The 26,588-nt window shown below is 38.6% G+C and overlaps 1 protein-coding gene across 1 annotated transcript in view; it reads right to left on the bottom strand.

The window, feature by feature from the left end:
- Positions 1-3,934: 3,934 nt before the first annotated feature.
- The window catches only part of LOC135203999 (E3 ubiquitin-protein ligase HUWE1-like), a 123,974-nt gene continuing 101,320 nt past the window's right edge, over positions 3,935-26,588 (bottom strand). The window contains exons 42-56 of the mRNA XM_064233923.1: positions 20,404-20,597; positions 17,947-18,325; positions 16,882-17,476; positions 12,442-12,713; positions 12,093-12,274; positions 11,467-11,901; positions 10,380-10,658; positions 10,149-10,253; positions 9,690-9,965; positions 9,261-9,449; positions 8,730-8,917; positions 7,733-7,866; positions 7,178-7,343; positions 6,470-6,660; positions 3,935-4,998 (exon numbers count right to left, since the gene is read on the bottom strand). Of these exons, the coding sequence (XP_064089993.1) occupies positions 4,896-4,998; positions 6,470-6,660; positions 7,178-7,343; positions 7,733-7,866; positions 8,730-8,917; positions 9,261-9,449; positions 9,690-9,965; positions 10,149-10,253; positions 10,380-10,658; positions 11,467-11,901; positions 12,093-12,274; positions 12,442-12,713; positions 16,882-17,476; positions 17,947-18,325; positions 20,404-20,597 (3,688 nt within the window). The 3' untranslated portion in view covers positions 3,935-4,895. The remainder of the gene's footprint in view (positions 4,999-6,469; positions 6,661-7,177; positions 7,344-7,732; positions 7,867-8,729; positions 8,918-9,260; positions 9,450-9,689; positions 9,966-10,148; positions 10,254-10,379; positions 10,659-11,466; positions 11,902-12,092; positions 12,275-12,441; positions 12,714-16,881; positions 17,477-17,946; positions 18,326-20,403; positions 20,598-26,588) is intronic.

The raw sequence follows: 26,588 nt of genomic DNA on the forward strand, positions 1-26,588 counted from the left end.
GTATAAGTTATAAGTGATCAACAGTGATGATCTCCCAGAACCTCGGGATAACCACATTGGCTCCCCTTCTGACCACACCCAGAATTGTTTCTAGATCACCTTGTTCAATGGTCAGTAAAGTCCCTGTCTCTGTACAGCTGGAGGCAAAAGTATATGTGGTGAGAGAAAGGCTGATCTCGCAGAGCAGTGATGGAAATGACACGTTACCTCAGATCATCGGAATCCAGGTAAATTGCTTGAAAACAAAATGCTTGAAAAATTATTATTCGAACTATTAATTGTTGAGAGGTTGATTGAAGCTAATTGAAAAATTCATAAATTTATTTGTCTTTACAACTAAAAAGCAGAGAAAAAAAAGTTATAATTCATAAATTCATTTGGCTTTACAATTAAAAATGAGGATGCGAAACTTTATTCGTTACTTTATTAATATGAAATATTGTGAGCAACACTTCTTAAATATTCTTCATTTTCCGCATCACTATAAAAAGATAAAATATTTTGTAATCTTTGTGTACAATCACTGTATTTTTTTTCTGCTTCCAACTTTATTCACACCACCGACAAATTGCTCGATTATCATCTCCTGTAAACTTTGTTCTCGCTTTAAGGCATCTATAAACTTCCAAATCGACAAGCACTTACTTGATGTTGGAAACTGTTGTGCCATCCCTCTAGCATTATTTGTTTTTGGCATTCCCTCCTTGACGTAGTCAAAACAGTTCCACATTTCGTGTTTGAATATAGGAGCATGTCTACGATTATGTCTGTATGGTCGTCAAATCCAGGTATCTTCAAAGTAATTGACCACTCCTTGAAGTTCAGCTGGAAAAATGTCGTTTTCTGTTAAAAATTCAAATGTTGCCACAACACTGTACCGGTATAAACGCCAACGCAGATAATAGACGTGCTTTAAGAGCAAATTCAGCATTAGTGTCGTACATAGTCTTTAGTCCACTTCCTTGTATTTTTCTATAAAGGCTCTGACAAAAGTGAAAAAAGCACCCACGAAGTTTAGATCTTGGAAATTCTTGCTTGGTTGCCTTAACCATCGCCAGTTCAAAATCGATCATTATAGTCAAAGGCTGGAATGAAGGAATTTTTTCTTTTAAAGCCACAAGGAACTTCTTATAGGTTTCTTCAGTTTTGTTAGGTAATAATGCGTATACAAGAGGCATAATTATACCCGAGGCAACAGTTTTAAAGGTTCCATCAGCATACCAGTGCTCCGATTGAACTAAGATGTCAAGATTTTTTTTGTTGCAAAAATCAATATCCGAGCATTCGTTGGACCTGAGTCATAGATAAGAAACGATTCCCCTTTGTTTGTAGTTGTAAACTCTTCAGGGATATCCAGATCGAGAGAACTGTTAGGCAAAGCTTGTCCATTTTTTCTTGCACGTGTATTTCAGATGGTTCTTTTCATATTTTCTACTGTAGGGAGCTTTACAGCTGCAGCATAATTTACATCTGCTGAGGAACATGATACAATATATTGGGGTGCATCTCTACTATTCGCCGTATGCTTTTTCACCTTCTCCACTACTATTCGCCGCAAGTTTTTTCACCTTCTCCATTACTATAGCAGCTTCAATTCCACTAGCATCTCCTGCATGATTATGATTTCCACTTTGTTTCATAATGTTATCATCTACAGTAATGACACGAGCAGAGCATTTCATTTTTTGTGGACATTTCACATTTCCAATATATTTTATTGCGCACTGATTTATCCTTTATAAGTAGCCATCTAAACACAATTTCTTCTTTCCTTTTTCGCTTTGTACAAAACTTTAAAAATCCATCTTTATGGTTTGAAGTTTCTTACGAAAGTTATGGGAATAAAACTAGGAAAACTAATGAAATAAACAAAAGTTCAGATAACGGTTTAGAAAATGGTTTAATGGTTAAGATGATGATACTTGGTTAATGTTTATTGGCTTTCGCGCTGTTGTTAGTTCGGCTTTTGAGAAATCGGTCTTTCGAGCAATTGATAGTTCAGTTTTCGAGCAATTGAGAGTTCGAGTAACAATTTTTCGAGCAATTTACCGAATTCCAGATCATCTACAGCCATGTATTGGGGAATATCGGAAATCTATTGTGATTGGTGTCATAAACAGTGTTTCTCTCCTGTCGGAACTTCTATTCAACAAGTGGTGGACTAACTCATTTCTCTGTAGGGAAAAACTATTCCAGCTTCAGCCATTAATGGCTAGAGGTTTTGTCATCCTTGGTCTGGTATGACCATGGTAACCGCCAATACCCCCTGGCCAAGTGGTATTCCACTCTGGGAGTGTCTTTGGTTAGTGTTCCCAGAGTGATCCCCTTTGACCTACTCTTATCTGTTGGTTGCATGTTTTGAGGTAGTATTGCAACGCTTTTCATCCCCATGCAGAAGAGCTTGACACGTTAGGTCACTCCAATTGCTGTAGACGGGTCGGTCTACTGGAATACACTTCAGTGGATTGCTGACTTGGCCAACCTATTTGAGTCAAGCTCTGCTCAATTTGTGGTATAGCCATTCACTTTCTCTCAGCCGTCTGAAGAATGGGAGCCCAACCCCCCCTCTCTCGGGTATTCCATTGAGGTTTGAGGGATGTGTATTTCTAGTGATAGAAGTTCTCTCTCTCTGTGTAGTTCGGAAGTCACCTAACATAACCGTTGCTGAATAACCACTGGTTCCATGCAACATAAAAACGCCATACAAACGAAGAAACCCCTATAGCAACTGTTGATTCTGTTCTGCAGTTTGTTTCTGCAAGAATAAAATCGTTGGGCATTTGGTTTGATCTTTGAAGTTTGGTAGCAAGGTAGTTAGTTAATGGTGGTGGGGTACTACCCGTCCACTTTTTGGTAACCCAGTCACTTTTCTTTTGACTGCTGTTACATATATGCTACTGCTACTAAAGCCGTTGGTCCCGTTAATGAATAACCACTGGTTCCGTGCAACGTAAAAACACCATACAAGCAAACAAACAATAAAGCTTTGAAAGATTTATTCTATTTGTGTTGGAGCTGCATTTGGCCTGGGTTACTTCAAGATTTATAATGTTTTACTAATTGACAATTTTAAAATTGTTTGTTAGTTGGAAAAACAAATGGATATTGTTTGGGCCACCTATTTTCTTTTAAAATATTTACGTCAGGTCTACTGCTTTTTTCGATTTTATAACCATCATGTCAACGAGTTCACAAATACAATCTCAACAGAAAGACTGGTTTGTACAATACAGAAACGCTGTAAGTTATGAATTGTTTTGCGTATTGGAGAAATGCTGTAAGTTAGAGTAGTATTTTCCTCTTTTTCAGATGTGGATTGTTTGGTTTTTTCCAGAGGAGAGAATTCATATCAGTCCTCATGCTTTCTCCCTCCTTGATCCTTGGACTCCTTTAGATGGAGGCTGAGGGTTTTCTCATGTTACAAAGAATTTGTAGAATTACTTTGTTCAGGCATATAATCCTTCCAATAACTGTTAGTTTACAATTTGAGCCCATTTAAAATGCTCATTGTATTAAAAATATTTTTATAATAAAATTAGGTCTCATGTACTTACCAAGTAATAACAAGTAATTACTTGCAAACGATTACGCTCATGTGGCATCCTAAATCTAAAAATTTGCAGACAAATGACTGTTGCAAAGCAAGGGTAACAGGCCCCACCCACTGCAACGGGAGCTTGCGACAGAAGCTGGCGGTGTCATTCTAATTTATGCCGCACAATCGACAACACATCATTTTGTCTTGCTCCTGCATTCGTGATTTGCTGGTTTGCTGAAGTTGGTGACGTACTCTCTTTAGTTCTCATCATTGCACCTTTATCTGCTTCCTTTTTACTAATTAGTTTGTAGCGTGTTAGCCAAGTAATTAATCGGTTTAGTTACTTAAATATATATAAAAAAGTATTTAGTGAGGAAGGTAACAGATACAAAGACCCAAGTTCAGTGTATTTAATGCAAAATTCTAAAGAAGCTATGATCTTGGTTAAATACACCTTACAATTTGGGTTGACTCGTACATGAGAAACTCAATTCATTTTCCTTTATAAAAAAAATCAACCCAGAAGTCAAGTAATATATGTAATAAGATATAAATGAAAACTTACTATAACTAGATCACACTGCTAAATATTTATACATTCATAACATGGACGTTTCCAATGTCCTTGTTCCTTATGCTATTCTCGACTAATTGCAACTTCATGGGCCTTAATATATATCACATTTCTTCCTAAAGGCCTTATATATATACAGCAAATTGAGGCCAAATATACAGCATATGAATATGGAAGGTTTGGCTGGATCGAACTCTTCAATAAAAAGAAAAAAATAAGTTAAATGTTTAAGGTTTCCAGGGTATCACCATGATTGTTTTACAACTTCAAATAATTAATCTTTATTTCCTAAAACTTGTAAAGAAATTATATATTTCTGACAACATGATGAGCACTCTACAAACCTTAACGTGCATTTCAAGCCCTTCCGTTTTTAAGCTTTTGATGGTTAACTCTCTATATATTTCTCCAGTGGATCTAGGGTCAGTTATGACCATGGGAGGGATAGAAAAATAAAAACAAAGGAAGAGAAAAACAGATTATCCCTAAGTTATGAGAAGGCAAAGCATTATACAGTACTGGTAGGTTTAAGATTTCTTTTTACATTTTAAGATTCCAAAAGATAAGACATCATAAGGATTGGTGAAAAGTTTCCTAGTGCACATTATGTGTAAAGGGCCTGTGTAAACCTTATGTAACAGGCTTCATATAAAATGTCACTTCTCTGTGCAAATTCACTTTAAATAAAAAACTAAGTAAAAAAAATAAACAAAATAGACCTCCACTGCAAATCGATACAAAGCTTCTGATTCTCTTCGGTAGGATGTGTGTACTGTATATCTTCTATGCGAAGCCAAAGCCTTCCGCACACTCGTGAATTGCCTTCAACAAATAGTGACGGAGTTTATCGTAAGTTTCATAAACAGGCAGATCCAACTGGTTGAAACTGAAAGGAAAATACAATATTAAAGAAAAAATTCACAATTTCACTGAATTATGTACTATAGATACTTGAATATCATAATACAATTTATGTAATACAATGTATTTGCAATGCGACAAGTAGGTTTAGACAGTCCTGGTTTTAAGCAAACTTGCAGTACAACCTTGCAAAGCTCAACATGGCACCAATAATTTTCAACAATTAAGACATTTGTTCCACTGTGACAATCCAAAATATCTTTGCATTGCCCTGGATAAAAAATTAAGTGGTACAAGGGAAGGTTTAAGCATTGTAATAAGATGGGAACACTCATCATACAATCTGTGCACGTCACAAGATTGAATTGTACTTTTATTCCTATTCTGTGTTGCTCTTAATGAAGTTGCTTACTCAGAAGTTATTTATAAATTCAAAATTGGACTGCTTAATGGAGATGACCTCAGTCTGATTTACTTAAATTGTACTGGCAATGGCATGTCTGATCATATGTGGGGCAAAATGTCAAGAGACCACAGATCATTTTAAATCGGTATATGTTACAATTCTACTTGTACTTACAGCCTTGATACTGCATAATTTGCTACTCAGTGACCAGGCTATGCTATTGGAGGTCAACTCACTGTTCTAATTTTTTAAAAACTGTAATAGTAATGATAAATTTATTGCCAACAGAACTTCATTCTTGAAATGGGTAAAAAATATGGAAAGTCAAATTAACCCATTTTAATGCTTTTGAAGCATGAAATTTATCCTGCAAAGATACCACTAGAGTTAACTACAAACCCAGAAACTACATCAATGCAACTCACTTCAAGTATTAATGTTTAATGCCAGGCAAAGGAAAATGACCTTGGCATTTCAGCAGTTGGCAACATCAGCATTCTTAACTTCTTAGTACTGGCCCCAAAGAATTGTTACTTCAGTATATCAGAGCTAAAACTCCTCAAAGTTAATAAATAACTGCACATGTTGAAGATGCAGATGTAATTCCTTCCAAGGATTCATTTCCATTTCATATTTATCAATTGCAAACTAGAAAATCACACAAAAACTGTCTAATCTGTTAATGTTCAGTTTCTGTGATGAACATTGCATAGTGGGGTAACATCAGAAATTCATCTAACATCAGAAATTCATCTAACATCTAAGGCTAAAATGAGTGTGACAACTAAAAAAATGGGGTACAATTCCTCAACTTTTTTCTTTTTATAAACACCTCCACACTCATCAGTAGGTTAAATGTTTTAGTTTGTTACCCAAGGTCATCCATCAATCTATAAACCCTGCCATTAACTAAAAATGATGGCATTAAGCAATGATAAATTTGTTTTCTTACAATGGTGTCATGATTTGGTGAAAACAAGCTTATCCAATATATTAAGGAATACATGCCTTAAAAGGTCTATGTATTAACTTAATTTCCTCATCATTGTTTTTTTTTACTTTACTACCAATAAATATTACATTAACTCACCATGTATGGGCTGAAGGAAGTCTGTCAGTGGATCTATCATCTCTGTGTATCTGGAACTTTTGTGTGCCATTCATTCCTTCTAGAGCTACAAAGCCTTGAAGAGGAACCTTACTAGTGCCAGTAACAAACTGAAGGAACTTTGCACGTTCAGCCTGATCAAAGGATCTCAGTGCTCGCCAGAACCATTGGATCTATAAGGGAGAAAGAATGTTACTTTTCTGCCCCTAAAATCCGGTTGTGAACTTAGTAAAGCTTTTCTCTGTAACTGAATTTCACACTAAAAATCACTTTGCTTCTGACAAAAAAATTTTACAGACAAGAAAGTGCATCTATATTGAAGCTAGATTAAGTCTTAAATTTTTTTTTATTAAACGTTGTTAATGATAATGTGAATTATGTTTCATTTTATTTAACCTTGGACACAGCACTTTGTCTGCTACTGGAAACTCACTGAAGCAGATACAAATCTACCACACAAGACAATATTTGTAAGTTAATGAAAAGTTTATCCTAAAAATTTTTAGATATTGTGCTTTTGTATGAAGAAACTTGCACTCATACTCCTCCATCTGAGTCAAGTTATTACAAAGTACATACAATGTCAATTTTACCAATAAGACTGAAGAGTCAAGGCAGAAAACTTATATTTGCCTACAGTGTGCGTGTCGTGTAAGCCATAGAATAAAAATGAAAAAAATTATCACTCACCTGCAGAGAATTTGGTTGATACTTGTGATATTCTGTGTTTGTTCTCAAGTCGTCAATGTCGATAGTGGGTAAACCAGATATTAGCAGCTCCGTCTCTTGCTCATTGAAGATTGAGATAAGACGTTTAGGGATGATGTCATAGAAGCCTTCCAAGAAAGCATTCAATCTGGAAAAAAAACAAAAAATGTAAATTAAAATGAATTGTTACATAACAATAGCAAATACAATTTAAATAATTTTTCAGCATTTCTGAATCACTGACTGCCACGGCATGTTAACTTATCTACTAAATATGTTACTGCAATAGGAAAAATCTTGAAAGTTACACTATGCATCCATGTATTCTGCTCATGTGAAGAAGAACAAAAAGGAATAATTTCATGAGTTATAAATAAAATTGTTCACAGCATTTTCACTAGTAAGGCAACCTTAATTACCGTTAAAACCATGCATGACAAATATATAGTATCATATACAATATATCAAAGTTAGAAAACAAAATGTAGTATTACTTGACAACTAGTATATTAATTTTCTCCTGGCAATGCTACTTACTGCTTTCTGATGGCTCCTGTCATTTTCATCTGGCATACCAAGCGGATGTACTCCATCTTACTTTCTTCTGTGACTGCAATATTGCGTCCATTGGGTTTCAGGTCCCTTACTTCTGTCACACCAAATTCTTGAACCTGTTTACAGAAAACTTTTGATAATGTCTTCGAAGAACGAAGCTATGGTATGACCTAACCCATGCAATCAGCAAGGTAAATGCATGTTGCGCTAAACTTTCATAACTCAAATATGCACAGCTTTCAAAGGAGTCAGTAAGATGGGAAATGCTCTATGCTACAAATGAGATCACCTTATCTGATGTAAAACTAGTTACAAATGAAACCACAGTTAAGGCCTATTTTCAAATACCAATACAATGACATCTGTATTGAATAGACCTCTATTTACTGAATACACCAGATTTCTCTTTTTCTGAATAATTCTGTAAAGTGAGCGAGACATAACACATCTGATACCTGCCTGTCTAACCTTGTAATCAAACTATTGCCAAGTTTTTGTTCAATAATGAATATCATGCTTTTTTTCTCCAAAATAAATGTCCTTACTTTATAAAGGGAGTTAATTTTGATAATTGTTAGGGAAAATTGGTAAGCCCAACCAATAATGTTCTTTCTATTCTTTAAGAATGAATTTTCCAATTTCAGATCTATAGTTCTAAAGTAAAAAATGAAAATCACAAACACATTCTCTTAAATAAAATTTGAAAAAAAAAAAAAAAAAAAAAACACACACACACACACTCTCTCTTACGATCTAGTATGCAAAAGTAGGTAGCAATTGCAGTATGGTATAGTTTGGATAAGCTACACTGTATAGTACGGCAATGCACGTATTTTTTAAAACAGGAGACACGTTAAACTATATCTTCTAATAAATATGGTATAGATATACAAATTACTTATGACCAACTATTAAAGTGGACTATTTATAACCTTAAATTAAAAAGTACACTTATGTAGTTAACCTAAAGAGAACTCACCTCAGTGCTGAAAGTAAGTTCATAACCCAAGTCAGCAACATTATGCTCCAAGAGGTAGATAAGACCTTGGTAAAAAGAATAATCTTCACTCTCCATGTCGGCAACACGAACCATCTTGCCCAGGATGTGTTTGTAAAATGATCTTGTAAAGTAGCACTCAAGTAATTTGTTGTCATAGATTGCCTTTGCTGAAAGAATGAAGGTATATTAGGAAACAAAATTATTAAAAACTCATCCAAATACATATTCCAGTGACTATGTACAGTTTCTAGTTCAATATATTTCTTAGAGGAATCAAAGTCTGAAGTCTTGGTTAAGGATACATAATTAAGGAGCACAATGTAATAAATAGCAATATGACGAGTGGAACCTACTGATCAGTGTGTGAGACTATCTAAAGGTGAATGAATCGTATATACAGAAGGACAACTGGTGCAGGAAGTACCATTTAAGACACCTAAATGAACTGGCACACGACAGATTTGGCAACAATTGAAGGGGTACTTCATAATACCTTCAAGTAAGACCTACCTATAACTCTGCCCACAAACTTGAAATAGGACAAATGGTTAGAGTTGCAATGAGAAGCAGGATTGATCATGTATGTCACACGATCACCAGGAGACGTACAAAACAGGGCATACATGGGGTTGAAAATCTCACGCGATATTATCATGTACCATTCTCTTAAAAGCCCACCTGCATCCTGGCCTTCTTCACCTGCAATATAAAAACAAAAATGGAGATGCTACAGTATATGATCACCTTGAAGAATTAATAGAATTTATTTACAAAGAAATTGTAATGTTGTCAGGGTCTTTATACATTCAATTTATTTTGTGATATGTATTCTTAAAATATTTACAATTATGTGTAGCACTCCAAAACAATTCAAACCTACGAAATGTGAATCACAGGATTGTTTTCAGATACATATAAAAGAAATAATTTTGTTTTTACCTTCAAACACAATGTAGAACCTATTTTTCCATTCATCGGGGGAACGTCTGTGTAGCTCTCTGAAGGAATCTTCAAAGACATGTTCCCTACGTACATGTACAGCCAAGTCTTCTCGCCGCATACCATCATCAGCCCGTTCTAATTCAGTTCTAAAGTATTTCCTTTTAATATCAAAATCTAGAAGGCGTGTGTGGTCTACTAAAACACTAAATGGTCCATCAGCCAGGTGGACTGTTGACTGTCGGAGAATTTGATTTAGAACAGTACGATGCTTTTCTGCAAAACGAGAGATCATATTTATGGAAATGCTATTCAATGTATTGTATTTAAATATATCCTAGAGTTTATATAACACTAATATAGACCCACATACAGTGCTTATTTTTAAACACTGATACTTACATCTTCAGATGAATATTTTAGGAAAAATAGCAAAGGACAACTAAAAATAATTCTTACCAGCAAATTTAAGGAACTTATCAGTATCATCAGGACTAATTTCTGATACCGACATTGAATTCTCCCTCTTTCTTAAACCTGCTACACTGACATTGCCCTCACCATCTGTAGAGAGAAAGGAACTTGTAGAAATCCTATACACACAACCATACAATATCTAATGTTCTCTACATCATATGCGTTTTTCAAGAGACAAAAACAAAGACATAAAATGGATACTAAAACACTTACCATCTAACGGGACTGAAGGAAGAGGAGACAGTGGTGCAATTTCATGCTGCAAATGTGCTAGTTGTGCCTCACGTGATTCTGCTTGTGTAGTAGTACGATCTTTTTTATCCCCTGATGCTGCCGAAGCATGAACAAGGAAAAAGGCCTCCACTGCAGGCTGTAAAACCAGCACTGCATGTGTGTCTGGAGTTTCACCTAATTCTACTAAACATTCTGAAAGTGTTGACCACAGTTCATCTAAAGACAGTTGAGCACTCAAACTTCCTAACTCTGTAGTTTCTGGAAAAAACAGATAAGCCTTTAAGAATTTTAAGCCTCACGCTTTTTTAAACCATAGCACATAAAATTCTCAAGTAAACCACACAGAAAGTTAGATATTACACATATGGGGGAGGTGTATACTAAGTAATTACATGAAGAATTGAAAGCAAAAAAATATTGAATAATTTGAGCTCATAACCACAAACACTGGTAGCACATCAACTTGCCACATACTTTGGATGTAACAAAATCTGCCTATTTTGTTAGTTCAAACTCAATAGAAACCCACTAACATGCTTATACCATTTTTTTTTTTTTTTTTTTTTTTTACCACAAAAAGTGCATTTAATCATGAAATCGATATGAAAATATACAGTAATTTGCGGATATTTGTAAAAAAATACTGCGAATATGCAAAACTCCCGCAAATAATGTGTAGGTAAGGTCCATAGAGAAAACTGCAAATTCGCAAGTCTGTGAATGTCGAGAACACAAATACAAGAGGGTCTACTGTAATCTCTTTCACCTGAACGTTACCTCTTTCACCTGACTGTTACATCTTTGCCATAGTCCTGTTCGAATTCTATTTTATTTTAAAAGAAAATATTTTTCAGATAACTGTACGAGCTAGAACTGGGAGTCATGAGATCTAGCTAAATAATCACAAAATTGTGTCACTATTCTATGTAAATTACTATATTACTTGAAAATTTGGCCAATTTTTTAAATTTTTTAACTTGCACCATAGAGAGTAGATTAGTCTCATTAGTATTTATAAGAGACCAACTGCCTTAAAAATAGTTAAACATCACATTTATTTCCTCACCTGTGACTTCATTATCTACATCCATTGCTTCAGCAGTGGGTTGGCCTCTATCTTCACTGGGCAAGGCTGATGCATTTGCTGCATTATCTGCATCTGGGTTTGGTACATCTAAAGTTACTGCTGGTGGGGTGACAATATAAGGTTGTTGTGGAGGCGTAGGTGGTGGTTCCACTTGACCCGTGTCATGCTGTTCGCCTGCTTCTAATGGTGACACCTCCACCGATAATACCTCAGTGGCAGGTTGCCAATGGATTGAAGCATCAGAAGACTCTGCTTGCATGGGTGTGTCCACTGATGCAGGCAGCGCCAACTGTTCTTGATTCCCAGATAACTCGAACGGTTCCTGGTTTCCAGTGGCATTTGGCTGTTCTAGGTTGTTTGCTGCTTGATTATTACTGGCTGCTCTGTCTGCATTATTACTACTTGGTTGAACTGCTATAAGAAAAAGCATGGTCAAACATCTTCCCTAAATAAATCTGTCATTTCTTAAATATAATTCAAATTAAACAGACTCACATCTAAGAAATTCTTAAAATAATAGATGCTCTCATAGATTAGATATATAATATAAGTTGAGGATAAAGAGCACATACATGACAAAAACAAAAATTCTGGATGTTGCCTACCAGTTTTCCTCGTGCGTGACAATCTAATGGCATCTCTGAGCTGTATGATGACCTTAAGAGTACGCAAAAAGAAGGCCTGAGAGGAAGTTTTGCTTGTAAGCAAAGACATGGAGGCTAACTGTAGTTCACATGGTGGTTTAACTTTGGTTGTCCCACTAATTATCACACATTCATTGGTAAACCTGAAATAACAAATTTTTAAATCAATTTGTATTTTTCATAGCTAACAAACCTGAGGTCTTAACAAAAGGATATTTTTCCAACCACAGCTGGTATTCAGTTATTACAAACTTATCTAGGTTTGCCAAGTCTGGACTGACTACCTACATTAAGGGGAAGTAAAAGTTACCTGTCTTGCAATAAGCCCTTCTTGTTCTTGTCAGTTACATGGGTCATTGGCTCTTCATCATGAACAGGAGCAGGGTGTGATGCATTGTGAGCCTTAAGGTCCTGAAGTAGTGATGCTATGTGTGTTGCCACAGTTGAGCCAAGTGTTGCTGCACCTTGTAAGAGCAATCGCAGCACTTGGTCCCTTGCTGGTGGAGGCCCATGGGACAGATGTAAAAGTAATGCTGTTGCATCTTCAAGGCCTTCTTCAGAACAAGACTTACTAGTCAAAACCTGTGGACAAAACCATTACATTACTGTCCTACTTTACTTCGACCGAAGATGCAGATACATACATGTACTGTATACATACATTTTTAATCCATTATACTTACCATAGGAATGGAGGTAAAAATATCAGAAACACAGAACCATGGGAGTTACAGAGGCATACAAAATTTAAAGACAAAGGGCTAAGAACAAATATTCTAGAAATCCAAACATGGAAAATCATGGTAATAGTGAACATTTCAACTAAAAAGCCCAGTATACAGTAATGGCGACTGGAAAGGAAGCAAAGGTGTAAGTCATTTAAATGACATGAAAAGGATGTAGGGATGAATGCAATCCTATAGATATAATTCAATGTTTGTGAAATAGGAGATGAACTCGAGAAACTTTGTACCAGGAGATGCCAAGGATTGTAAATACACAAGGATCATGAGTTTTTTTTTTCAAAAACATATGGGAAAGAAAGAGGGTAGAGCAAATGGGAGGGCAGTCTTAGAAAAAGTAGCAATAAACTGGCCAAAGCTGAAATAGATAGATGGTTAGTTTATAGGTAAAAACTATCCCATTAGTAAACACTGCGAGAACTTTTAGTGCATGCACAAGCCTGTACAACTGTCTGTAACAGATATGAGAGGTTTGACTCATTGAAAGCTCCAAATTCATTATTGATTATGAAAATTAGGTCTCGAGGGCCAAGCACAGGAACCAATCAAGATTATTCAGGAACCAATCAAGATTAATAAACGAATGATAACATACTACAGTGGTACCTCAACATACGAAAGGCTCAACTTACGAAAAACTCGAGATACGAAAGCAAATAAGACAAATTTTACGGCTCTACATACGAAAATTGCTCAAGTTACGAAAGGTTATTGCTGTAAAGTCCCGAGATTTGCCTGGACCACCGAGAACAATTTTAAAACTAGCGCCCCCCCAACAGAGTAAACTCGCCACCATCCTCCCACTAGTCACCCCCCTAAGATCCTGCTCTCCTATTGGTCAGCATCTACCCCTTGTGCTTTATGCATTCTATTGGTAAAAGGATGCTGTAAATTGAAAAACTTATTCATGCAATACATTTAATAAAAAAAAAAATTAGGTAAAGATAGAATAAAGAATAGAAATGAATGGTTATTATATTGTTTTGGTAGTTTCAGTAGTTGAAGAGAGATAATGAAAATTTATGGCTTACTGTGCACTAGGAAAAGTGATTGCTTGGAAATCGTTCGGTACTCGTACTTGCTGGATGTAAACAGAAGTTTGGAAGCTTTTTTTTTTTATAGTTAATGGTTACTTAATAATTATTTGAAATGAGTATATGCAGTACATTTAATAAAAAAAATTGTGAATTAGATATAAAATATAAAATAAATCAGACTGCTATCATCGAAGCCAACAAATACGTATTTTCTAGCATTCTTCTTCTGTTTTAATATTACGTTACGTATATGTTTCATTATAGCTGTCAGTAACTTGGTATCTCCATTAGGTAAAGATAGAATAAAGAATAGAAATGAATGGTTATTATACTGTTTGGTAGTTTCATTAGTTGAAGAGAGATACTAATGAAAATCTATGGGTTACTGTGTCCTAGGAAAAGTGATTGCTTGGCGATCGTTTGGTACTAGTAAGAGCTGAATGTAAACAAACGACAGGAAGTTTTTTTTTTTTTTTTTTTTTTTTTTTTTTGTGTATTATAGTTAATGATTAATTAATAATTATTTGAAATGAGTACATACTGATTATTTATAGTACATTTTATTGGCATATTCTAAGCTTTTAGCTTCTTAGGTTTAGATGTCAGAATCATAGACTAGGCTACAGTAGCAACCGCTAACATAGGCTAGGGTTATTGCTAAGGGACATATGCTAGTCCTAATATATGCAGTAAAAATGGGGTTGAACATTACATGCAGTTGAATATTACTCAAGTATGTACAATATTTTGCCTTTTTGGAGTCATATTTCTCCCGTCGGATTGGCGTCGTAACTCTAGAACATGTGTTGTAGGCCTGGAAATATAATTTACTGGGGTGTTTTTGTAGGGCTTGGAACGGATTAGGTATTTTACATGTAAAATGGGGTTCAAGATACGATAAACTCATGATACAAAGGCCACCTCGGAACGGATTCATTTCGCATCTCGAGGTACCACTGTACAAAGACAAAGTTCAGTGTTCAGATATGATGGGAAGTTGGATAAATGGAAAAGACAATTTCAAAGACTGATAAGGTTTGGCTGCACGATAAGAAAAGACGAGGAACTGTCAGAATAATAATAGATATGGAGAACATGAAGATGGATCGAACATGTCCTTCACACAACCCACAGCCCCTTAGAGAATAGCACACACATAATTAATAATAGCTGTTTGCTTTTGTGGGCACTAGAAGAGCTGGAAGATACAGACCACAGACCCATTTGAATCATAACTATGAGAGAGGAGACTAGGGATAAGCTTTCACATAGAAGCCTTTCGTCATTCAGCAATGCGGAAGCAATGATGATTTTCACCAACATTAAGGCTACATATTTAATGATTTCCAAGCAACTCTGGTTTATGATAGATTATTGGATGAGGTAGATAGCATCTGACAAGTTCTAGGGTTATGGTAGAAATGAAAAGCATGCTTTCTGGCTTTAACAGTTGTGTTGATAAATTTGAAGTGCCCTCTAATATTATATACCACTCTAGATGATGGATATTTTAATTAGTATTGCTTTTGGTTTAGCACAATGGGAGTCATGCAAGCTTTCAAGTCTATCTTCAATTATGTTACATAGCATATACTCACGTCATCTCTTTGGCCATAGTTGGAAAACCAAATTTGAAAGCAATAGTATAAATCTGGTTTAATCAACATCCATAGCATAAGCACTGTACATGATGGGATATCTTTTTGAAAATGTTCTCAATCCTAGCCCATTGCTTATGAGAGTTAACTGTGATTCTATCAATATAGGCCAAGCTACTGGTTGTCTTATAAAGCTTACTAAATGCCACGAAGTAGTAAACTTTACTGATTACCTTGGATAAGTCAAGACTGTACTTTAGTGCCAGATTCTAGTTTTATATTCTTGACTTGCATTTGGTTGACCAACTGCAATACCATAGACCTACTTACGTACGTGTGTGTGTGTGTGTGTGTGTGTGTGTGTGTGTGTGTGTGAAACCTCATTATTTGTTGGGAGTCGCTTATTCCCATTTTCAAGGCTTCAATAACATTGCAAAAAAGTGGGCTTGTCCAGTTGATGAGGTAATTATGAAAATTATTTCCTTTCAATCACTTTTACTTTGATGTCATTATTATTTAGTGGTGGGAGATAAGTATTGTTAAGATCACAGAATGATGTTGGTTTGCTCATCTTACAGGCTTGAACCCCAAAATAGTCACATGAGTATCCTGTATACTGCAAAATTCTTGCAAGGGATGTGATAAGATACTGTTTACTTTTAGGAGACCTATACACATTTTTCCCATTTTCTGTCTGCATTAATTCTATGTACACATCCTGTGTTCAAGTCTCAGAACTTTCAATTCCCTTCACCTCTCAAAACTGGAGTTTGTCATCTCTTAGAATTATGTAGCTTGTCTTTCATGGAATTTTTATAACTAAAATAATTTGTCTAATTCACAAGTTAATGCAATTAAATATTTTTTTCTCATTAATCCGCCCAAATTACAAAACACTTCATTTTAAACCAATCTGCCTAGTGGTGGTTGAACTCAGATATAAACGAGGACCACACACACTCATAGGGGGTTGTGAATGTCTTTAGGCAATTATATGCCATCTCATAATAAATAGTGATCAGAGCACTGACTTGCCTTGAGCAGATACTTTGCAGACTTTAACTTACAAGCTGTATAGGCCCTTTATGAGTTTTTTTTTCTTTTCTTTTTTCATGAATACCCACAATTTTTAAAGCATGACCATCAACTTTGTAGTTAAGTATTGACAAGTGGGTAGAATCTCTTCATGCAGTAGTAAAATAAAGAAAAAGGCTAAAGAAGCTAACTGACAGGATATGACAAAGGATAGTTTCTGACAACCATGCTAAAAACAGAATGTGATCTGACATCAAGGTCAGTAAGGGTCATGCCCTTCCTTACCATATTTAATTATTTGAAATATATCAGAAAAAGTTCAAGATAAATGACTTACCTGTATTGCTAATTTTAGAAGATGTTCCAAAGTACTAGAATTCTCATTAGCTTGCTGAGAAGCTGCAGATAGCTGATGGGTTGCACCAGCAGCAGCTGCACCTGTAGTAGTAGTAGTAGTGCTGCTGCCAGTGTTTGCTGATGCAATAGCTGTGCTTGATGTATTACTATCTGACGTTTCTGGTAGCCCTAAAGAAATTAGAGCTAAAAGCCTGAGTAACCTATCTGTAAGGAGTGAAGACCTACGCACAACCGGATGTGCCAACTGCTGTATGAGTTGGCCAAGCGCTGACGCTTCTAAACTCGTGATTTTCTGCTCCTCCTCATTGTTTCCACTCGCACTAGAGTGAGTCCTCGGTAAACCCTTACCCTTACGAGAAACACTAATAGAGTCTAATTTAACTAATAATTCCCAGAAGTCTGTGGGTTCACTACTTTGACTTTTAGAAGTTTTGCTCACAGCACCAGTGGTATTTCCACTACTACAATTATTAGATTTTTTACTATCACTTTTCTCTTCAGAGTCCTTCCCCTGATATGGTAAAAAGTGTCCAGGAAAACTCTTGGCCAGCGAGATCAATGTGTCTAAAGTATGTCTGAAATGGAGGAAAAAACAAATGAAATTATACTTTAATATACAGAAAACCATCATAAAGATTTGGCATTTATATATAAGGAGCTACTAATCCCCAACCAAAACAGAACTCAGCTAGGAATGTTACAGTAAAAAAAAAACTTAGGAACCTAGATTAGTTAATTACTCTAGCAAGCTTGAGCTACCAGCAAATCAGCTTAAACTATACTTATAACATGAATATTACTGTTATTAAAAATAGCAAAATAGCAATCTATAATTTGGTTTAATGCTCTTTCATAAATAAGTAGTGACGTGAGAACAAATACTACAGGACTTACTTTCACCACTAAAATAATATTTCCAATGTATACCTTTGACACCATAAGTTCATTCTTTTAGGGTATCATGTATCCTATTGTCTGTGAAAGAATTTATATATATTTGTATAATAAAAAATTCTTACAACAAAAACTAACACTATATATATACCTGCACACTAATGGAGAGGCCTGAGGATGAATATGAACAGAGGTGGTTAGCGCTGCCGATGATGTGCGTTTACCAGTCGGCTGTGTGCGCTGAATTTGAAAAATACTTGCACGACAACCTAACGCAGCATCCATACTCATGCTTAACCAAGATGGTGCTGCTGGCGATCGCGCTTCACTCCTCCAGACAGGCGTGGACATTACAGAAGGCTCAAATCTTGAACTCCCACTGCCCTTTTTACTACTGCCTTTGCTGGTCGTCTCAGGAGTTACTGGGATCAGAGGTGTAGGTGGTTCACCACTACTGGTTCCAATCCCACTACTAGAACTTTGGTATTTTGGTCCCACCAACAAGTTCCCAAGAGTAGGACAGTAAAGGCCTGTTAAAAAAAAAAAAAAAAAAAAAAAAAAAAAAAACAAAAAAAAAAAAAAAAAAAAAAAAAAAAAAAAACAATATATATATATATATAAAAAAAAAAATATATATAGATATATATATATATATAATATATATATATATATATACAGTAGCAGTCATAATACTTTGCGTGGTAGGGAAGATGGAAGAAGAAAAAGAGTACAACAAACTAAAAATATTCAGGAAAAATCAATTATTAAATTAACCATCATAAAATTTGGAATGAATAATCACCAACTCCTGCCCTAGTACTTGATAGGCATGCCACAACGTTTACGGATTTTCTGGAGTGTCCTTGGCTTTGAATCTGTAAACCGCTGCAGGAGGGACTCATACAGATCGTCCCAAGCGCGTTTCAAGCTTTGGGCTGCAAGACGTGTCCACATTCAGTAACTTTCTTTTTATGATTGCTTAATGATTGAAATGGCTGGGGAATTCCCTGGCTAGTCGTGGATATATTCAATTCCACAATCTCTAAGCCACAAAGTATTCTGTTTGGCGGTATGATCCCCAGTGCACGAATCTTAATCCAATGCCATTGAAAATCAGCCATTGAAACTAAAAAAAATTCGGCTGATTGAAATTGACTAATTGGGAACTTAACTAGAGCTACTGGCTCACTCACAGAAAGTGTAACTCTGTGTAAGATCTCTTCAGTAACCTGTTAGATGTTGTGACAGTTGGATGTCGAATTCTTTTCTTGTGCTCTGCCATAGCCATTGCTAACATTATTTTGTGTGGTTGAGTGAGTGTGGTTGTATTAACAATGTCTAAACCGTAAACTCCCATTGAGATATCGTGTGAGAGTGATACAACTTTACGAGGAAGGCCTTAAAACTGGTGTAATTAGACAAAAAATTAGCGTGAAGCAAAGGACTGTCCAAAATATTCTGAAAACTTTTCGTGAATCGAGAGGGAAAGAAGTACCCAAGGCTAGGACCAGCACTGGGAGGCCCCCTATTATTAGTAAGAGGGAGTTAAGAGTTCTCGCCAGGAACATTGAGACCTCAATGTTCCTGGCGAGAACTCTTAACCCCTTCTTACTAATAATAGGGGGCCTCCCAGTGCTGGTCCTAGCCTTGGGTACTTCCTTCCCTCCCGACACATGAAAAGTTTTCAGAATGTTCTGGACAGTCCGTTGTTTCACGCCAATTATTTGGCTAATTACACCAGTTTTAAGGCCTTCCTCGTAAAGTTGTATCACTCACACGATATCTCAATGGAAGTATACGGTTTAGACATTGTTAATACAACCACACTCACTCAACCACACAAAATAATGTTAGCAATGGCTATGGCAGAGCACAAGAATAGAATTCGACATCCAACTGTCACAACATCCAACAGGTTACTGAAGCTCTTACACAGTTACACTTTCTGTGAGTGAGCCAGTAGCTCTAGTTAAGTTCCCAATTAGTCAATTTCACTCAGCTGAATTTTTTTTTTAGTTTCAATGGCTGATTTTCAATGGCATTGGATTAAGATTCATGCACTGGGGATCATACTGCCAAACAGAATACTTTGTGGCTTAGAGATTGTGGAATTGAATATATCCACGACTAGCCAGGGAATTCCCCAGCCATTTCAATCATTAAGCAATCATAAAAAGAAAGTTACTGAATGTGGACACGTCTTGCAGCGCAAAGTTTGAAACGCGCTTGGGACGATCTGCACGAGTCCCTCCTGCAGCAGTTTTCAGATTCAATGCCAAGGACACTTCAGAAAGTCCGTAAACGTTGTGGCATGCCTATCAAGTACTAGGGCAGGAGTTGGTGATTATTCATTCCAAATTTTATGATGGTTGCTTTAATAATTGATTTTTCCTGAATATTTTTAGTTTGTTGTACTCTTTTTCTTCTTCCATCTTCCCTACCACGCAAAGTATTATGACTGCTACTGTATATATGTGTGTGTGTGTGTACACTATATATATACATATATGGTTCTCCAGCATGGAAACAAAACATCGAATGAATTTCTGACAACAATAATTCCAATACGAAATCTAACTGGTGAGATTATCTTCACATATCTATAGGCAATCAAACAAGGACCAAGGTTTCAAGTTTACCTTAATAACCCAATCCCTTGTAGGCGCATGGTGACAGAGGTAACGGAGAACTCGATGCAATCGACCTGTATTTAATTTTGGCTCGTCTACGAAGAGTAGAACTAAAAGGCAAGTCAGAGCCTCATGATCGAGCAGTGGACGGCCTCGAGGCTTACTACTACTCCTGTGAAACAACAGATTCATAAATTTCATAAATAACAATCCTGTGCATCAATAAAACAGCAAAAATCTTAAATTTTAAATGAAAAATTCCCAGTCAAATAGCTCATAACTAACAGTTAACTATTGTTGAGCAATAAAAGAGGAAAAAATCATGTAAAACAAACAAAATTTAAAGATAAAACTTACAAATTACTGTATTCAAACAAAACCAAAAAATTATTTGAAAATAGCTTAATATATCAATAGTTCCTTTCCAAAAACAGCATAAATATAACTGCAATCTGAACTAATAAAATAAACACTCCAAACCAAATTTTCTGGATTTCATGTTTTTTATTGCTACTTTTGTGGATATTCCAAGAATATTTTTCGATTTTTGTTTTACTGAATTCTCAATTACTACGAGGGTTTGTAAATTATCTCCAGTTACAATCAACAATATATGCCAGTATTTTACTATTAATATTTCTCCTTAAACTTGTACTGCCATTGCGTTCTGTGGAAGCTTTTTTCAGTAAGGATTATGCCTTTCTCATTTAATCCTCAAAAAAATAAGCCGTTCCTTTCCAGGGAGAGATTTGTAATGTTAATGAGACGACAAGCTGAAGAAGAGTAAAGATTTGTAGAAGCCATAAATCAGGTCAAATATGAGCGGCAAAATTTCACAGAAGTCCTTTGCTTGAAGGCAGAACCAATGTTGGAGCCAACAATGATAATAATGAAGGCTACTTCACTGTTTAATAAAAGCCAGTTTATGTTCTGAAAAATAATGAACAGTGGAAACAGTAGCAGGGGCTTGGGGGGGGGGGGGGGGGGGGGACCCCCACCCCCCAAAAAATTTTTTTGAGATAAATGTTGGTGTTCATAAAGGATCAGATGTGTGCCCTTTGCTGTTTACCACAGTAATAGGGGAGGCTACAATATGAAAAGCAAAACACAAGGGCTGCTTTTAGCATTGGCCTAGCATTAACAGTACACTTAGGAAGAGGTAGTGAGAAATGTTTAAAAGGTGGAAAGGGCAGGTCATAGAAGATAGAACATTTCTGGTGCCTTTAGTCAACTTTGGATAACAAAGCAGCAGTTGACAGAGAGGTAAGGAAAAATGTAGTTGTAGCATGGACGAAATGGAAGAGATAGCTAGGCTACTGTTAAATAAAAATGGCCCACAAATAGGGGGAGTAATGACTTACAAAGGAGACACAAGGCCTGTACAACTCAATGCAGCTGAAACAAAGGGATTGACAGGAAAATGACAATTTGTCGAAAATTGCATTTTTCCTAACTATACAAACCTGAGGTCCTTTAACAATAGGAAGGTAACTAGCGGCAGCTGGGACGGTCGTAAGCTTCGAACAAGGGGAGAACGGTAGTTAACTGCTTGTCCGATCGTGCGCGCGCCCGCGCGCCCGAGAGGTGAAGAATCACTTTTGCTTTAGGCCCATGCAAAAAAGTTGCAGAGTGAGGGGTGGCATGAGGTGGGACTATATGTAAAGGACCTCAGGTTTGTATAGTTAGGAAAAATGCAATTTTCGACAAATTGTCATTTGTTCCGATACGTAATACAAACCCTCGGTCCTTTAACAATAGGAAGACTCACTTCTTGGTGGGAGGAATCTGAGTCTTTTTGGTGAACAGACTGGTGTTCGTCCAACCCTGGAGGTGCCTCCCTGGTCGTAAGAGCAAGGGAGGGATCCAAACCTCTGTCCGATTGATCGGGGTGTGCACCGCAGGAATCAATGGTCAGACCTCTGGGCCAAGTACTAAGAGAGAGGCAAGCGTATCTCTTCGTACCAGCAAGCAAGAACTTGTTCCTGTTTGCAAGAGACAATCATAAAATGATGGGTTTGTCTCAATTTGGCATCCACTTCCTCCCCCTTGTTGGAGGAAGTGGTGGATATTTACTCCTATCCCTACTGAAAGGGATAGGATGGTGCTCTATTGAGTAGCTCACCTGCATCTCGTCCTTACCCAGCAGGGTGACGACCGTGTCCCCTCTACCCAAAGGTAGAGGGAAGAAAAGATGGAAGAGGAGCCAGTCACACTCTCATTCCTCATCCATTCTTACGGTCACACCAGGACTCGATGCTGTTCAGCCTGCGAGGGTCTGGGTTAACTACACAACGTGTTGAGCAACCACCACGGTTCCCAAGGAAAAAGATTCCAAGGAACTGTGGGCAATATCCTGAAGGTAGAAGGAGGTGCATGCGGTCCGGTTGGACCAGGCGCCTGCCTTCATTACCTGCGCCACGGAGAAGTTCTTGCGGAACGCGAGAGAATGATGAAGAGCGGGGGGGTCCACCACTCATCCTGGGTGTCGAGTTTCTTCAGACAGCTCCGTCGCACCTTCACAGGACACAGCAGCATAGCCTTCGTATCGGAGGCGGTGACGTCCATTAGGGAGGGTATTGTGAAGGACTCGAACCAATCGTCAGTTACCGAAGGGTTCTGAGTCTTCGCTACGAAGATCGGTACGAAATCGAGCGTCACAAAATCCCCATCCCTTTGTGCTTGACTTCTCAAGAGAAGTCATGCAGTTACCTAAGACGAAAAGAAAAAAGGGAATAGTCGTATGACCTATCCCTCTTCTCGACTTTGGTTATGTACAGTACTCCATACTGACAAGCTATTAAGACGAAGTAATGATTGCTCTGGAACAACCGAACTAAGTCCATAGCATAGTTCGTAACTGACTCGGGCGCTCTGACAGCTGCCGACTGACTGGTTCGGAATCAGTAGAGGCAAGTTGTCCAAGCATCCGGGTAAGTCACGTGACCTCGCCCTTTAAAGAGTTATGTGAGAGACAAAACAAATAAAATATTTGTTAGTCACCGATGCCGGACGGCGCGGCGATGATTCTCTTAATGCATAAGCTCAAAAGGCGAAAGTCAATTGCCTTCAAAAGACCGAGGTCCCTGATGGCAAGAAAATCTCATAGACGTTTGAATCTCAGCTTAAGGAGAAACAACACTATGTGACGTTGAAGACGAAGGTAGGCAATGAATGCAACCTACGTCTTCCAGCTGAATCGAGAGAAGGAATCTCAAGATTCTAAACCTGTGCTTACAAATGACTGAAAACGCTAACCGCCATTTCATTGCTGTCCGTTGTGCATGAAAAGCGGGGCGTTCTTCAGTAATGAAACACAGGGGAGAGCCCGCTTGAAGAAACTGCTTCTCATGGGCTGAACGTTTGGAAGTAGAGCTGGCAGGTGTGGGAGTAGGCGATGTCTTTCAATACATCTGCTAATCCGGGGTGAACAATGAACAATTGTACACCTCCGAATACAAGATATTTTGAGGACAAACTCAGAATTCCGCAAAAATCATTCGCATTATCGGTTATAAACGATGCAGCAAGAGACTATTACAGAATTCTGTTACCGTGCGGTAAACAGAAAGATGAGAGTCGAATAGATATCTCTGTTTAAAATTCTCGCAATACCGAAGACGAATATACTAGCGTTTCTCAGCAGTAGATGGTCATTCATGTATGCGAGAATCCCCGTTAATCAGAGACTTAAGTCCGTGATTGTTGGGCAGAGATACGGTTGTTATTCAATCAAAGCAGGTGAGAAAGACATAAACAACCGTCTATCTCAAAGCGGCAGCTGATACTGAAATGCCTCGGGCAATTCAATACGCAGTAGCTGTCGCTGACTCGTCATCCTGAGTTGCCAAGTAATCCTTTCCACGAAGGAATGCGTTCGGCTAGAACCACCGAGCATAAAAAGATATGCTCGAGCAATTATATTTAAGCGAAACGAATTTCGGTAAATATAAAAGCTTAAATGGTGTTGTTGTGACAACACCATAAGTATATAAAATTGAAAACTGGAAACTCCTGGGAGGTTGCAGGCAACCCGGGTTGCAGTTCAATTAGAATACTTTTCGTCTAAGTCGCAATCCGTAGAATAACCAGGATATGCGCCTACCCCTCGGACCATTCAACTGCTTAGCAGAATCATGTCGCGCGGTTAATATACGTAGTATATTTGTAGGATTCTGAACAACGATCTCCATCCTAAATTCTTTCCTTCAAGAAAACAAAATAAGGATTGGAGATCGACCACCTTCGTTCTCTATTAAAGAGTGAAGGAGAAGTCTTCCTCGAAGGAAAGCTTCAATGGTGAACAGAATACTAAGACGATAGTTCCAGCCAAACTGGATATTCCCGTCCGTTCTTCTCTATTCCAGGTTGGTCGCCTACTGTGAGATAGTCTTCTTTCAGCAGCAGTCTTCTTCCTAATGCTAGAAATTCCAGGAATTCGAGCATAGGCAGGTTCCCGATTATCGTGTAACATATCGGGGATTTTTCTCGTCTCGCTCACTTTGGACCGTGGTCTCGCCTAAGTGTTTGGAGATCGTAAGAAACTCTAACACTCTGAATGCGCTAGAAATTCCGTAGAATTCTAAGCAGTCTGCGAAACCCCCACCGAATTCGTCAAACGATATCGGCTGGTGGTCCTCTCGATTCCCGTAGAAATCGAGAATGGGCAGGATCCCTCCACAACGACCGGGGCTTACGTCAGGTAGGACCCGAAGGTCCCCCCTGGTAGCGCAGTCCCCAACGTGGGATCCTACAGAGAAATCTCTGTAGGATCCTTCCCCTTTCCCTCGTAGCCGTAAGGAGAGGGGGAGGGAATGGGGAGGAATTGGATACTCGCTCGCCTTCCCAGTGGAACTAGCAGTTGGAGAAGAGTAGGAGCAGCCATCGCCTTGCGGCGATGGCCTCTCAGAGTCTGGGAAAACGTATTCAGGAGAAAACGTTTTCCCCCCCGAGGAGGGTTACGAACTCTCACTGTAGGTAAGGGTCTGCCGCCACGTGAACGTCGTCTGGGTGGGGCTGATCGACACCTGACAGGAGAGAGCCGATACCGTCCTCCGACTCATTCCAGTCCTCGTCGAGGTCGAAACCTCTCAGGAGGACCGAATGGAGTATTAAATACGGTGTCCGAAGACACGTAGAAACGCCGCTGTCGCAGTAGAGGATGGTGGAAGTAGCTTGATCGACCGGCCAGAACTGAGAGAGCCTTCTTGTCCGGAGACGAGAGACTCTGGTTCAAGACAGAATAGGCAAGCTCCGATCGCGGCATACCCACCGTCGGTTTGGGTTCCCTCTCGGGCCCCAAAACGACTCGAGCAGAGACACTGGGCCTCTGCTGGTGGGGGAGCGGCGATCCTTCCCCCGGTCCCCCGTTGTGCTGACGAATCAGTGCAATAACCTGGGTAAAGTTACTCTGAATCTCGGAAGTTACAGCGTCTTGAGGAGTAGGACCGTCCTAGTCCCTCCAACAAGAGCAGCTCCCAGGACCCTCCTCCTTCAGAAGAAGGACCAGCACAGATCCCTGACGTTGCCTCCAATCACTTGCGCGTACGTCCTGGTTGGTCCTAAGACCAACCTGGCCACGGTGCGGCGTCGTGACGGATCGTGAGCGGCGCATCTCTCACGATCACATCCTATATACCTCGCTCTTCCTGGCATATGCCGAGGAAGTTGAAGGTATCGGAGAGACAGAAACTGACGCTACCCCCTCTCCCCCTGACGGTCGCCTCCAATCACTTGCGCGTACGTCCTGGTTGGTCCTAAGACCATACGTGGCACGGTGCGGCGTCGTGACGGGATCGTGAGCGGCGCACCTCTCACGATCACTCCTAGCTACCTCGCTCTTCCCGGTGTAGCCCGAGGAAGTTGAAGGTAGTGGAGAGACAGACCTGACGCTCCCCCCCCCCCCCGCTCGCTGGCAGGGACCACCGTACGTGGGGGGGGCTGCAGCCGATCACCAACCCTGCGGTGGGGATCGATCTGCAGGCGGCCTGGCCGTGCCGCTCACCTGTGGCGAGCGGCTCGACTGAGCACGTCGACCCCGGTCCCGTGCGTCAGACGAGCTGCTGCTGGTCACCGTATAAACCGCCCGGTCCCTGTGGTAGCGGCGGTCAGGTGACCTGCAGAGCTCGCTTTCGCCGTGAGACCGGTGAGCGTCCTCGCGGCACGT

Source organism: Macrobrachium nipponense, chromosome 44, assembly GCF_015104395.2.
Source record: "Macrobrachium nipponense isolate FS-2020 chromosome 44, ASM1510439v2, whole genome shotgun sequence".
Lineage (NCBI taxonomy): Eukaryota > Metazoa > Arthropoda > Malacostraca > Decapoda > Palaemonidae > Macrobrachium > Macrobrachium nipponense.